Below are 13,480 nucleotides of genomic sequence, written 5' to 3' on the forward strand. Positions count from 1 at the left end.
TCTGCTCCACCAGAGTCCTCTGGCATGTACTCACATTTCTCTGAATGTCTGTTGATGTGTCATAATTTCTTCAGTTTGTAGCATCTCTGCAATTGATTTTTAACTGTTTTGTTGGACTCTTTGGCCTCCTCCAGGTCAGGCTTCAGTGTTGATGACACAGGTCGTCCTCTGCAGGTCTGATGTCAGTCCGGGCTCGAAATGCTTCCTCACTGTTTTCCTTTCCTCGATCTGTGCTGAAGCTCCAGGTCTGATCTAGAGGTGTTTCTCATGTCCGAGTTTGGACTCATGTTGAAGTTTGTAAAGCTTAGCTGTTTATTTTGGAGCATGAACTGTAGTCCTGAGGGGAAAGCTCTTTGTCTTTCATTTATCAGCATCAAACTGCATTGTCTGCCCTTCCTCTTCTTCACACTGACTTTTATTATAAGCTGGTGTTTTGGATGCTGTGTGCAACAAAACCAAAGCGGTGACTTTGAATTCCATACTGTAAGGCATCGAGGTAACTGGTATTATATATATTTTTAAAAATTATACTGAAAAAGTTGTTTCTTGCTGATTTTATTTTTGAATTCACTTGTAGCTCCGCTTTTAATTTGCACACTCCTTTTTGTCTGTGCTCCATCCATCGACACTCAGTTGTGATAAAGGACTACATCACATGTTGATCCCAGCGAGCTCATCAGTTTGTGGTTTAAGTAATTACAAGGAGACCCTCCCGAGGAGGCCGTGTGACTCAACCTCCTATAAATCTGACAGACGTGTAATTTCAACATGCACGACGTTATTCACATGACATTATGAATATTTCCATGCATCGTCTCGGTTATGTGGTTTTCTCTTCAATAGATCAATGTGACAGAAACTGTGAAACACTTAGGAATGCAGAAAAGCTTTATTGACAACAGATCAGTGGCAGCTTTGACAAAAACACACTCGGTCTCACTCACTGACCTGCAGTGGGATTCGTGGTGTGGGGTTTGGTTTCTAGTCTTTTGTGCAAACAGACTGGTGCTGTACACCAACACCTTTCACCGGCAGAAGTGACTGAATATACGGATCAGAGTGGGTGGAGACAAGGAACCGGTTTATTCTCCTCTCTTTGAAAGACAGAGCAGTGGAAGTTCAGCAAAAATCTACACACGAGAAACTCTGACCCGACGGTGACACATTCGTGCACTACGCTCAGCGGTCAGGATGCTGTAAATGTGTAGAGTCGTCTAAAGGCAGTCTCAAAGACGATGCTGCTGCTGCTGGTCGGTGCTATGAAGCCTGATTTGGGGCTTCTGCCGCTACAAGAATAAGCCTCGTATAACGCTGTGCTGACCACTGTGTGCTACTGACAGCAGAACCTGTTTGATAGAACAGGCTGCAGGCGGATGAAAACCATCCCGTAGGAAATAGAAACACATCCACTGTAAGTGTAAATTACAGCTTATTATTATTGAATCACTGCTGGCGTTTGTGACTGAAGCGTCTGACTGAAGCTCCAAACTACAACCAACCAACTACAACCAACATTATTCATTTCATGAACTGATGCTAAGGTTGGCTTTACTCCAGCCTGTGACTGCCCCATCATTCCTGTGGAGCTAAAACTACAAGACATGCAAAGCAAGTCTACATAAAACCCAAAGAGTCTGCACTGACTCTCCCCACGTCACCACAGCTGGTAACGTTATAGGAGTGTCAGGAGCAAAGCAGCGCTGGGCCACAGACAGGAGGAGAGCGGTCACACTGGTGTCCCCTCAGTCACACTGTACATGTCTACTCATATCAAACATTCATGCTGATCCAAGTTCATGTCTGTCACTAATATTTCATATGACCTCAGATCCTTTAAAAGAATGAACATCCTGTTCTTCCATCATGAGCGTACAAGTACATGAAAGTACTGTGAGGTCCTTCCTGTACCGTGTGCACGTCTACATGTTGGTGTTCTGTGAGCAGAGGACTCACAGCAAACACCAACTCCAAATCTTTCAATGACCCCGTTTAAAACTAAACTACAAAGCAGCAGAACGATGTTAGTGTCCCTCGCTTTTTACCACCATCTGCAGCAGTCAGTCTAATCACACAGAAACAGAAAAACAGGCGTCACAATAATAGACCTCATGCTTCTTCAGACCGCAGCTGAAACAGCCAACCAGGAATCTTCTACCTCCTTCAAACAGTTTTAATACTTCACTTCATTGTACTGAGATGAGCTTTTGAGCTCCAGTCAGTGATTCACCAAAGTACCAGAAACAGAAAGGTTTCCAACTACATCTGTCATGTAAGAGTTGTTGACCTAAACTTGGAAAACCCTGTAAGCTAACTCGCCTAGCTCAGGTAGAAGATAAGAGAGACTGCGTTTTACAGTCGTCATGATTTTCCCCTCGGCTTTACCATCGCCCTTTAAAAACAACTTTGGCTTTGTTGGCTTGAATGACACACAACCTGCACACGCATGAAGCATTTGTACACCAGCTGTCCATCATTGTTACTGTGTTAGCGTGAACTTAGCAACAGTCACTCAATTATTCACAGATAATCGCCCCGCGGTTACCCGGAGCTCAACCAGGGTCACTGAGGGTCTCAGAAAGGCTTTCTAAGATCATCATGTGTCATCCAATCACAGTTTATGTTCGGTGTAGGTGCAAAAGTGAACGCCTCATTGTCGTCCTGAGGCGCTGTTCTTGAACTTCACCTTTTCAGCTTCTGCTCGACCATAAAAAAACATGCTAAAAATATATGTTGAATTGAGAGAAGGTAAATTTGGTCGACTCTTAAAAGCTTGTTAGAAGTGGAGAAACTCTCGGCTTTGCAGGCCTGCATGGTCTTCAAACAGCATTCTTTGGCTTCAGTTTTTAAGGCTTTACTTCATGTGTTTAATGAATATCAGTGAGAGTTCAGAGCGACTCTGCAGGATAAATGTTCACACTGGAATTCAGTTTCTGTGGCGCGGTTTGAGCTCTGGACACCACTCAGTGTCAGGATACAGAAGGCAGTGGACCGTCTTAAACCTGTGGAACAGAAAGGATCAGAGTTCATTACAGGAAACCATCAACAATAATGAGAAAAACTGAATACTGTGATCACAGCTCATACAGACAGTAAATGTAACCATGCTTTCTGATGTTCAGAGTGGGCACACTGAGTGTCAGTGTTTACCTTGTGGGGTCCTCAGCCAGTGAAAATCCTCCAACCACACCGACTACATTTCTTCTGTTCTCAAACCCTCCGTAACTCAGAGTCACCTACAGCAAAACAATCATACAGTGTACAATAAATCAACACAATAGAGACTGACGTCACAGCTGCTTTCACTGAAAACCCCCCTCACACGCGGAAATGACGGATTTTAGTGAATCTAAACAAATGTATACATTAAATAACGGCAGCAGGATCAGCTGATGGAGGTGTGGAAGAGGAATGTGTGCGTGGATACAAAAACATGTAGCTAGGGCTGGATCAGGTGACCCTGAATCCTCCCTTAGTTATGCTGCAATAGATGTAGGCTGCTGGGGGATTCCCATGATGCACTGGGTGTTTCTTCTTCACTCACTGTGTGTTAACAGACCTCTCTGCACTGAATCATATCTGTTATTAATCTCTGTCTCTCTTTCACAGCATGTCTTTATCCTGTCTTCCTTCTCTCACCCCAACCAATCACAGCAGATGGCCCCGCCCCTCCCTGAGCCTGGTTCTGCTGGAGGTTTCTTCCTGTTAAAAGGGAGTTTTTCCTTCCCACTGTCACCAAAGTGCTTGCTCACAGGGGGTCATATGATTGTTGGGTTTCCTCTGTATGTATTATTGTAGGATCTACCTTACAATATAAAGCACCTTGAGGTGACTGCTGTTGTGATTTGGTGCTGTGTAAATAAAACTGAACTGAATTCTTTGTAAGGTTGTATTTCCTAAGTGTGTCACGATATTAAACTATATTGGGATGAATCTGAGCTTCCATTATAACACTGAGTGAGTTGGTATCATCTCCCGCTCACCTTTAGTTCTCACTGGTTTTGTGGGTCGTTTTACAAAATCTGTTAACTGAACTACATTTAGAAGTTTTTTAGGTTTTGTTTCAGAGCTCTGTAAAACGCCTTCCCCGGTCACCTCTCGCTCACCTGCTCCAGCACAGTGTCAATGGGCAGCTTCTGCAGGTTCTCCAGGTGAGAGTGGAAAAGGTGCGTGTGTGTCAAAGCGACCTCCAACAGCGCCTCGATGATGTAGCCGATGGTGCAGTCATCTGGAAGTCGGATCTTCTCTGCTGTGCTGATGAAATTCCCCAAACTGAAAACACAAGACAACAGTGTCCTCCAAGCTGAGCTTTCTCAGGATCAATCATGCATAAAATAATGAAGTGGTTTCCAAAATCAAGAGGAAGTGTCACCGTCACAGGGGCTGCACAGAGATTTGATGTGAGTTGAAAAGAGCATGTATATGTGTATATATTTGGCACCAGAATGTACGAAATATAACAGTGTAAAAATCCTTTCAAAGCAGAGTCAGCATCCTACCTGGCCCACGGACTCATTTTCAGGGCCAGACCTCGACTGATACAGAAACCTGCTCCACCTGTGGCAAACCAGAACTTGACAGACACCTGAACCAGAAAGGAAAGAGCACATTAGCTAGCTCTTATTACATGTCGCCAACTTTCATGTCACAGGGACTGTGGACAGCGCTGCCAAATTTCCCTTATTTGTGTGCGAGTGGAGCCAAAATCTCTCAATAAGCCGAAAGCTGACCCACCGAACCGTCACTCTTGACCCTCTCTGCAGCCTCTATAGGGTGATCCAGACTGGGCCGGCCCAGGTAGACGTCCTGGCTGTGGTGGTAAGACGAGAGCAGCCGCAGCAGGCTGGGCAGGATCACGTAGTTGTCATCATCCACGTGGCAGAACCACCTACGACGCAAACACACAGGGTCAGACGTGCAGGCTGCTCTCAGAGTCAGAGCTAACTGCTCTATCCTTGCAATCACTCACTTCCTCTGAGACTCGATGAATTTATCGTACTCTACAGACATCTTGCAGCACAGAGCCTGTCGGGTGTGAGCTGCTGAGCAGTTAGTGTTGATGATGTTAGCTCCTGGTGAAGAGACAACAGAAAAGACTTTAACGTAAGATTTCTTAGAGCATCGCACTGCATCTCCATATGTAGACTGGATATAATGGCAGTAGCTCTGCTTTGTTTCAGATCTGCATAGATCCATGTGGCTACAGTACATTATCTTTGTGATGAGACAGCATGAGGGTTTGAATAGACTCCTGTAGAGCTGTGTGCAAAATTCTGAGAGAGTTTTATAAACAGACAGTGAGTGAAGAAGAAACACCCAGTGCATCATGGGAATCTCCCAGCAGCATAACTAAGGGAGGATTCAGGGTCACCTGGTCCAGCCCTAACTATATGCTTTAGCAAAAAGGAAAGTTTGAAGCCTAATCTTAAAAGTAGAGATAGTGTCTGTCTCCCGAATCCAAACTGGAAGCTGGTTCCACAGAAGAGGGGCCTGAAAACTGAAGGCTCTCCCTCCCATTCTACTTTTAAATACTCTAGGAACAACAAGTAAGCCTGCAGTGTGAGAGCGAAGTGCTCTAATAGGGTGATATGGTACTACAAGGTCATTAAGATAAGATGGGGCCTGGTTATTTAAGACCTTGTATGTGAGGAGCAGGATTTTGAATTCTGGATTTAACAGGAAGCCAATGAAGGGAAGCCAATACAGGAGAAATCTGCTCTCTCTTTCTAGTCCCTGTCAGGACTCTTGCTGCAGCATTTTGGATTAACTGAAGGCTTTTCAGGGAGTTTTTAGGACATCCTGATAATAATGAATTACAGTCGTCCAGCCTGGAAGTAATAAATGCATGAACTAGTTTTTCAGCGTCACTCTGAGACAGGATATTTCTAACTTTAGAGATGTTGCACAAATGGAAGAAAGCAGTCTTACATATTTGTTTAATATGTGTATTGAAGGACATGTCCTGGTCAAAAATGACTCCAAGGTTCCTCACAGTGTTACTGGAGGCCAAGGTAATGCCATCCAGAGTAAGAATCTGGTTAGATACCATATTTCTAAGATTTTCAGGGCTGAGTACAATAACCTCAGTTTGATCTGAATTAAGAAGCAGAAAGTTAGCGGCCATCCAGGTCTTTATGTCTTTAAGACATTCCTGCAGTTTAACTAATTGGTGTGTGTTACCTGGCTTCATGGACAGATAGAGCTGAGTGTCATCTGCATAGTAGTGTAAATTTATGCTATGTCTTCTAATGATACTGCCTAAGGGAAGCATGTATAATGTAAACACAATTGGTCCTAGCACTGAACCCTGTGGAACTCCATAATTAACCTCAGTGAGTGAAGAGGACTCTCCATTTACATGTACAAATTGGAGTCTATTAGATAGATATGATACAAACCACTAATTATTCAAATCAAATACCTACAGTGTATTCTAATGGCTGTAATAAAATATTATGCTCAACAGTTTCTGTGATGAGCTCTGAAACCTGACTGAAACTCTTCAAATAAGCCATTCCTCTGCAGATGATCTGTCAGCTGTTTTAATGTAGCAGATAAGCACAAAAACAACTGTGTTGTAACAGGAAGTGACTGATCTATAACTGTCTTCATGTGATGCAATTTGTCTGACAGCACCATCATCGTGCATCTCAGTTCTAAATATTTCAAAGCCTTTCAATGCTAACTGTCCACAGTACTGACACACTGGCACGAGCTGGGCTTCTTTCCTTTGGGACACCCAGACGTCAGGTTTCACTCACAGCACTGTGGACTCATGGCCATTCATCATTTTTCAGCCTATTTCAGTCTTTTTAAAGGTCTAAATTTTAAGGTTGTAACAACAGCTTTTGTTTGTCCACATGGTATCAAAAGATTGTGCAGAACATCAACAGTTTAAAATATTGCATTCTCATTATCAGGATGAGCTGCACACACATGCTGTGATAAAGGTCAGTACTGCACAAACAGCAGATTACTCAGCCCTGTTCGAACCCCTCTGCAGTGTGCACAGTCTCCACTGTGTCAGTACAACATGTGATCACACTGCTGCAGCAGTCTGAGGGGCATTTTGGTTGTCATCCTTTTTTCCCTGTAAAATCGGTTCCTCTTACCAGTCCTCATTTGCAGCTCCTTGTCGTCACCATCAGTGAAAATGAAAGTCTGAAACAAAGAAGGAAACGCTGTTAGAGTTATGCAAGCACACAATTACACAAGTTAATGCTCTGCAGTGAGGACGCAGTGAAGAACAGCTTCGCTCCTTCGTTTGCTCTCGTTGTTCAAGACGAGCATTTGCAAGAGGAAGAGCAAAGATGGAGAACAAGTAAGAAAGACCGCTTCATTTATTTTAGAAACACACGGTCACCAGCTGCACCGACTCTCTGTTTGGGTTTAATGTCAAATTATTTGTTCTACATTCATCAGCTGGACTCCTCACTCTACACTGGGACTGATTATTTATGCATAAGGTGACATCAGGCTGGACTTTACATTGTTTCTATGTTTCTATACATCGTTACTTTAATGTAAAATAAATGTAGCACATCCGTCCCTCCCCTTTACAGCTGCAGGGCCAACCCAACCACCTCTTCCAGCACTTCAGGGGACACACCGAGATGTTCCCCAGCAAGTCAACAGAGATGATATCTCCAGTGTGTGCTGGGTCTGTGCCATGGTCTCACCGGGAGGAGGATTTGGCCCCAGTCGCCTCATCTAAGGGTAATTTCAGACATCCTACAAACCCACACCATCTACAGCTCTGGCCTCAATGATTTCTCTCCTTTCTTAACCTCCTTTATACTGTATGATTACACAGGTCTGCAACCAAAAAACTTTTTGACTGTTTCTTATAGATTTTTACTCACTGAAACTGGGAAAATATTTTAAAAATTCCATCTGGTCAGATTCTCTTGCAAAACTCGTGTTTTTAGTTTATTTAAGCAAAATTTCCTTTTTTACACTGAAATCTGGTTCCTATGCTTGAGTCAAAAAATATATCCAATAAGGATTTCTTACATTAATTTAATATTTCTAAGAGTGAGACTCAAGAGAAATAAAAATAGAAAATGTGAGGCATTGAGGGGGGTCAGTAGGCAGGCGGGGTACGGTGGGTTTGGTGGTGCGAGGAGCTCAGAATACTGATTTTTTTCATCGCTGTTGGGATTGTTTTTTAATGTAAACTCCTCATGTTTTGCAAAATAACTGTACGTGATGGAGGGAAGTGGAGATCGTTTTTGGATTCAGCACCTTGAAAAACATAAATTTACCAGAAATATCCCAAGCAGCTGAAAAATGTAGTGTTTGTTTGCAGATCTGTGTGATTTCTGTGATGATTAGTTAAATGGAAAGAACTGCATGTGACAGGAGCGTCAGTGAGGAGCAGCCTTTAGTTTTACAGGCACATTTAAACATGCAGGACACACTTTACTGATCTGAGAGCAGTGAAACGATGCAGCGACAGGCCTGTAACACTCTCCAGCATCTGGAAGTAAGTAGATAACCCACACAGACGAGAACTTTCACAGCAGACCTGGACTTAAAACTGGTTTGAGCCAAACTGCTGATACTGGGTCGACAAACTGAACTGGAACAGTTGTGTCTGACTGTGACGTGTGTGGTTGAAGTGGAGCAGGCTGTTTGTGCAATAAAGCTCCTTCTCTGCAAACTGAGGCTCTTTGCCCGGCACTGGGACTCGATAATTGCTTTTAATAGTGCTTCAGACCTGCACAGCACTTGCTGTGCTGGTGACTTTAAACTCCACGCCAGTTACTTTAATGAAAAGCCTCCATTCACACACACACACACACACACACACACACACACACACACACACACACACACCTCGATGACTCTGACACAGCACATGCAGATGAAGATTTTTAAAATGTGCTGCGGTTGTGCTAAATGTCACCGGGGACAAACTTCACCGCATTAGCTGTGCAATCTCAAAATCCACCCTAAAGAGCCACACAGTGTACACAACAGTAAATCCTTCACGACTAACATCTGTGTGTATACACAATCCAAATCACATGTGCTCACTACATGCTGTGGGAATGTGTTTCTGTCACAGCCACTTATCTCCTTACAGCAGCGCTCTCAGTCTCAGTTCACTTTAATGCAGAGTTTTAACTGACACAGCACAACTGTGGCACGCTCACAGCACTGAGCAGCCTTACACTTACACTGGTGCTCTGCAGTGAAAGCTGCATCTTCACTTTTTGTGTGGAAGCTACAGAAAGTTGTGTCCATGCAAAGCACAACCTTTCAGCACCGCAACTAAAATAGTTTGGATCATCGGGAGAAAAAAACCACTTATTTCTGCAGCTAAGAATCACTTTAGTAATGTGTAATCAGACATATGTTTCAATTATCAATTAGTTGTTTCGTCTACAGCAGAAGGTTTGAATGTGCAGCACAGTGTTAGTTTTACTTCTCTTATATTATGTAACAAAAGTCAACAAAAATGTAAACTGTATAAATATGTTGTGTACAGAGAGCAGGTGCAGAAAAGTAAATATTTATTTTAAACATTTTCAAGGAGCTCAGATTCTTTTATTTCATTTGGATATATTTTGAATGTCTTATATTTCTATCACATTTCTCATGTGCCATTTTTAGAAATGTTTCAACTGTTGTTAAATGATCATTTATTCTATTTCTCCATTTTATATCAGGATTGTTTCTGTCTGGCATCTGTTTGGGACAATAAAGGAAGAGCACTTTACTGTGGACATCACAACCAAACTTTAAAACTCAGTCATAAAGCCCACATGTGTCTTTCACTGTGTACAGCCCGTCTAAATTCTCCACATATCATCATTATTATTATTATTATTACTAAGCTGAGCAGGCACACACGAGTCGGTGCATGAGCATGGGTCAGAGCAGCTGTGGAAATAGCACCAGCTCCTGGTTGATACCAAGACTCTAAGACCAGGCGGACCGACCTGACCACTGCCTGCATCAACAAAAGGAAAGCCTAACAGATGGACACTGGAGTGCACAGCTAGCTGAAAAACAGGAGTGGTACTCACCTGTTCTTTAGCTTGAGACACCCAGGTCTGAATGAGCAGCTCCAGTCTGGACTTGTGATACTTCCTGGTCGTCTTTACTGCAATAAAAATGTCCTTCAGCTCCAACTTGTCATGTGACTTATACTCTCGAGGTCCACCAACGCCTCTTTCAGGGATTCTTCTGACGCCTTTTCCTGTTTTGGGATTGCTGTTCCTGCTAATTTCAGTTTTGATGGGTTTCCCCAGCCCTTCTGAGCTCCTGTTAAGACCTGTGGTTATTTCTTTGTCCCCAACATGTAAAAAACCTGCTGGAACCCTGACTTGGTGTGACGTCCCCACCTGGGCAGGTCTGACCTGGGGTCGGGGCTTAGGCAGGTCCACCTGGCGTGCAGGGGGCTGGAGAGCTGGAATGAGCAGGAGCAGGAGGCCGCAGAATGCGAGAGAAAACAGGAAGCAGAACTTGCTGACCCCGACTGAAGCTATGTGCATCCTGACTGGCTGATGGAGCAGTTTCATCAGCCTCCAGGGCTGCAGTCACCCCCAGCAGCACCCTGTCCCATCATCAGATCACAGCGACGAGTCCTGCATAGAAACAGGAAGATTCAACAGCGTGTCGAGAGGCACATTCATCCCAAACCCTCAGTTTAACGATCGTGACACAGCAGCACAACGTCACCTGCAACAACACGGGTCCAGCTGACGCTCTGCTAAAAGCCAAAGCTATTTCAAATGCTACAAACATGATTCGACTGTGGGGAGGTTTGAAGACGGCGTACTTTTGCCAACCAAAAATTTGATTTATTACAAAAGTTGCAACACTGTAAATAAAAAGCAGAATCCAATGATCAGGACACGTTACATGTTGTGCTGCAATCAGCTGTTTGATGCCTTGTTTCTATGATTTTTCCATTTTATAATTCACAGTGTTTTCAGTGGATGACAGGATGGATCCTACAGAGCTGTGCTGCTGGAATATGTGCATAATGTTTAAGGTGCCCCTGCCTGAGACCCCACCCCCACCGAAGCTGGTTTCAAACTGTGTGCTAATAAAAGGTCCCTCTCCTCTTTAACCCAGCAGAGCACAGGACCGTTCTCTGCTTCACTTCATCCCATCGTACGTGGGCGGGGGCAGCTGCGTTTGCTGTTTTCCAAAGTGTTCCTGATGCAGGTCCACCTGAACCAGGACTTTGGAATTCTGCTTTCAGCCCTGTCACTGCTGCAGAGACGTTTCCTCCGTTTTAGTGCCTAAAATGTTTGCACAGCCACACGTCTCTGCCATGCCACTTCATTAAAACAGGACATTACTTTTGCACATGTCACTTTTTATATTTTATATGATATTTTCTGTGTGAAGGACTTACTAAGTACTTTGCCTTTTAATCCTCCATTTCACAGCTCGATTGAGCTCGCTTGGTTCTCCAATGAACGCGCACATCTGTTTCCACTACTGGATTTTCCTCCATGCAAAGGGACCCACTTAGTTGCAAAATGGTGAACGGGATTTGCTGCCAAGCCCCATCTGAAGAGGTTCGACTGCAGTCCTACAGAGTGAGGGCATGTGTCTAATACTGGCAATCCACCATTGACCAACAAAATCAGAGTGCATGATCTGAGAGGCTCGCTGCACACAGACTGCTGTGCTCAGCAGGAGCACCTCCACCACACACAGCAGCTGCTCTTCAGACAATAATATACAGCATGTGTGTGCAGCAACAACTGTATCCCAGAACTCTTTTAGTACAGTGGAACACCTTTCAGTCACATCTTCTCTTTGCTGCCTTTGTTACCTTTGCTTCTCCAGCCTGCTGTGGCAGACGGCTGACCCTCACTGAGCCTGCTTCTACCAGAGACCGACCTACTAAAGGGGAGTTCTTTTATCCCACTGTCACCAAGTGCTTTCTTACAACGGTTCCCTCTTCACTCTTATGGGATCTTTACCTTACTCTATAAAGCACCTTGGGACAACAGAACTGACGACCATCCACAACACACATGAAATTCCCCAGCACAGATGGAGAGGACTTGGCCTTCTAATGTGAAGACTGGCTCCTTTTGATGTTTTTCTTTTATAATAGTGTTAAATGTGACTTTCAGAGGGAAGTTGGTCAGACAAAAACTAATAAATCATTTTTTCATCCATCCATCATCTTCCACAGATCCACCTGAGGGTGATCTAGAGTCACCAAATGATCCAAGCACCTGCATGTTTGGACTGTGCAGCAAAACCAAACCTGGATATAAAACACACTATCAGTCAGGGACTGGCCTCCCCAAAGCCCACAGCTAAACATTATTGAAGCTGTGCTGAATAAAGGCATTATGTTTGCATATTTCAATATTAATTCATTCAATCATTGTACCCCGTTGTCTTCTTTCTGCTGTTCCCTGTAAGAGTCACCAGAGCGGATCACCCCAGCACATCCTCCAGCCTGGCAGCTCAGTGCTCCTCCACTGCACATGTCCAAACCATCTCAGCCTCGTCTCCAACTCTGTCTCCAACCCTGTCCATCACGCTCAGTGAAAACGTGAGCATCTTCAGTCTCTTTGTCCAAACCACACATCATAGCAGAGCTCAGCACCAACATGCAAACCTCGCCTTTCACGCCTGCTGTGATCCTTGTGTCACAAACATCACCCGTTTGTAAACGTGCTTAGTAAATAAGTCATTCAGTCTTAGTTCGGTGAATAAACCCCTGCAGCTGTGTACCACTGGAAACATCCGACAAGAGCCGTAAACAGGCAGACTTGTTACTGAAACTCTATCCTGCGCCATACGCTTTAACTTCTTGTGCTACAACAAGCGCTCCTTAAATGGGAAGATTTTAAAGTGGAGTCTGGCATGGTGGAAGAGCACAGGCACCGGGGCTTCGCACCAACTTACCGTGAAACATCAGAGCACTCGCGTTTACCACAGGAAACACCAGGAAAGCATCCACTGCAACACAAACGATGCTGGGTTTGTTGGACGGTAAACAGCACCTGGACCCGCTGCGCCACTCGTCGTCTTTCCCTGGTGTGCCCTCCGCTCAGACCGCGGCTCTCGGTTAGCCTGACGGTAGAAAAAGCCCCCTCCACCGGCAGAGTTACACTCTGTGCTCCGAGGGTTAGCCAAACACTCCACAAACAACGCACTCACGTCAGACTCGCACCGGGTTAACCACGGTCAAGAAGGCTGTTCCGGTCAAACCTTTCAAAATAATGAATAAGACGAGCAGTTTTTTGGTCGATGTCGGGATTACCCCGTGTTTGTCTGCTCTGACTTTCATTTAAACAGGAAATAAAAATTATGACGACTGTGACTGAATCAGCTCTGTAACACACAGCTTTGGTGGCGTGACGTTGTAACCTTAGTTTTATTTCCTTGTTTTAAAGGCAAATTCCAACCTTTGAATGTTACCAATCACAGTTTGAATGTCACATGATTTGAAATGATCGTGTTAAATGTGCATCTTTTTATTGTTGTTAAAATG

The 13,480-nt window shown here is 44.2% G+C and overlaps 1 protein-coding gene across 1 annotated transcript; it reads right to left on the reverse strand.

Moving 5' to 3' along the window:
• Nucleotides 1-552: 552 nt before the first annotated feature.
• rfng (RFNG O-fucosylpeptide 3-beta-N-acetylglucosaminyltransferase) lies at nt 553-13,253 on the reverse strand. Its single transcript, XM_063481787.1, has 9 exons — nt 12,892-13,253; nt 10,032-10,592; nt 7,110-7,158; nt 4,967-5,069; nt 4,732-4,885; nt 4,497-4,582; nt 4,104-4,269; nt 3,148-3,233; nt 553-2,999 (listed from the first exon to the last, which is right to left on the reverse strand). The coding sequence occupies exons 2-9, from the start codon at nt 10,524-10,526 to the stop codon at nt 2,924-2,926; spliced, it is 1,215 nt and encodes a 404-aa protein (XP_063337857.1). The 5' UTR covers nt 10,527-10,592; nt 12,892-13,253; the 3' UTR covers nt 553-2,923.
• Nucleotides 13,254-13,480: the final 227 nt, after the last annotated feature.

This window comes from Pelmatolapia mariae, linkage group LG8, assembly GCF_036321145.2.
Source record: "Pelmatolapia mariae isolate MD_Pm_ZW linkage group LG8, Pm_UMD_F_2, whole genome shotgun sequence".
NCBI classification, from domain to species: Eukaryota; Metazoa; Chordata; class Actinopteri; order Cichliformes; family Cichlidae; genus Pelmatolapia; species Pelmatolapia mariae.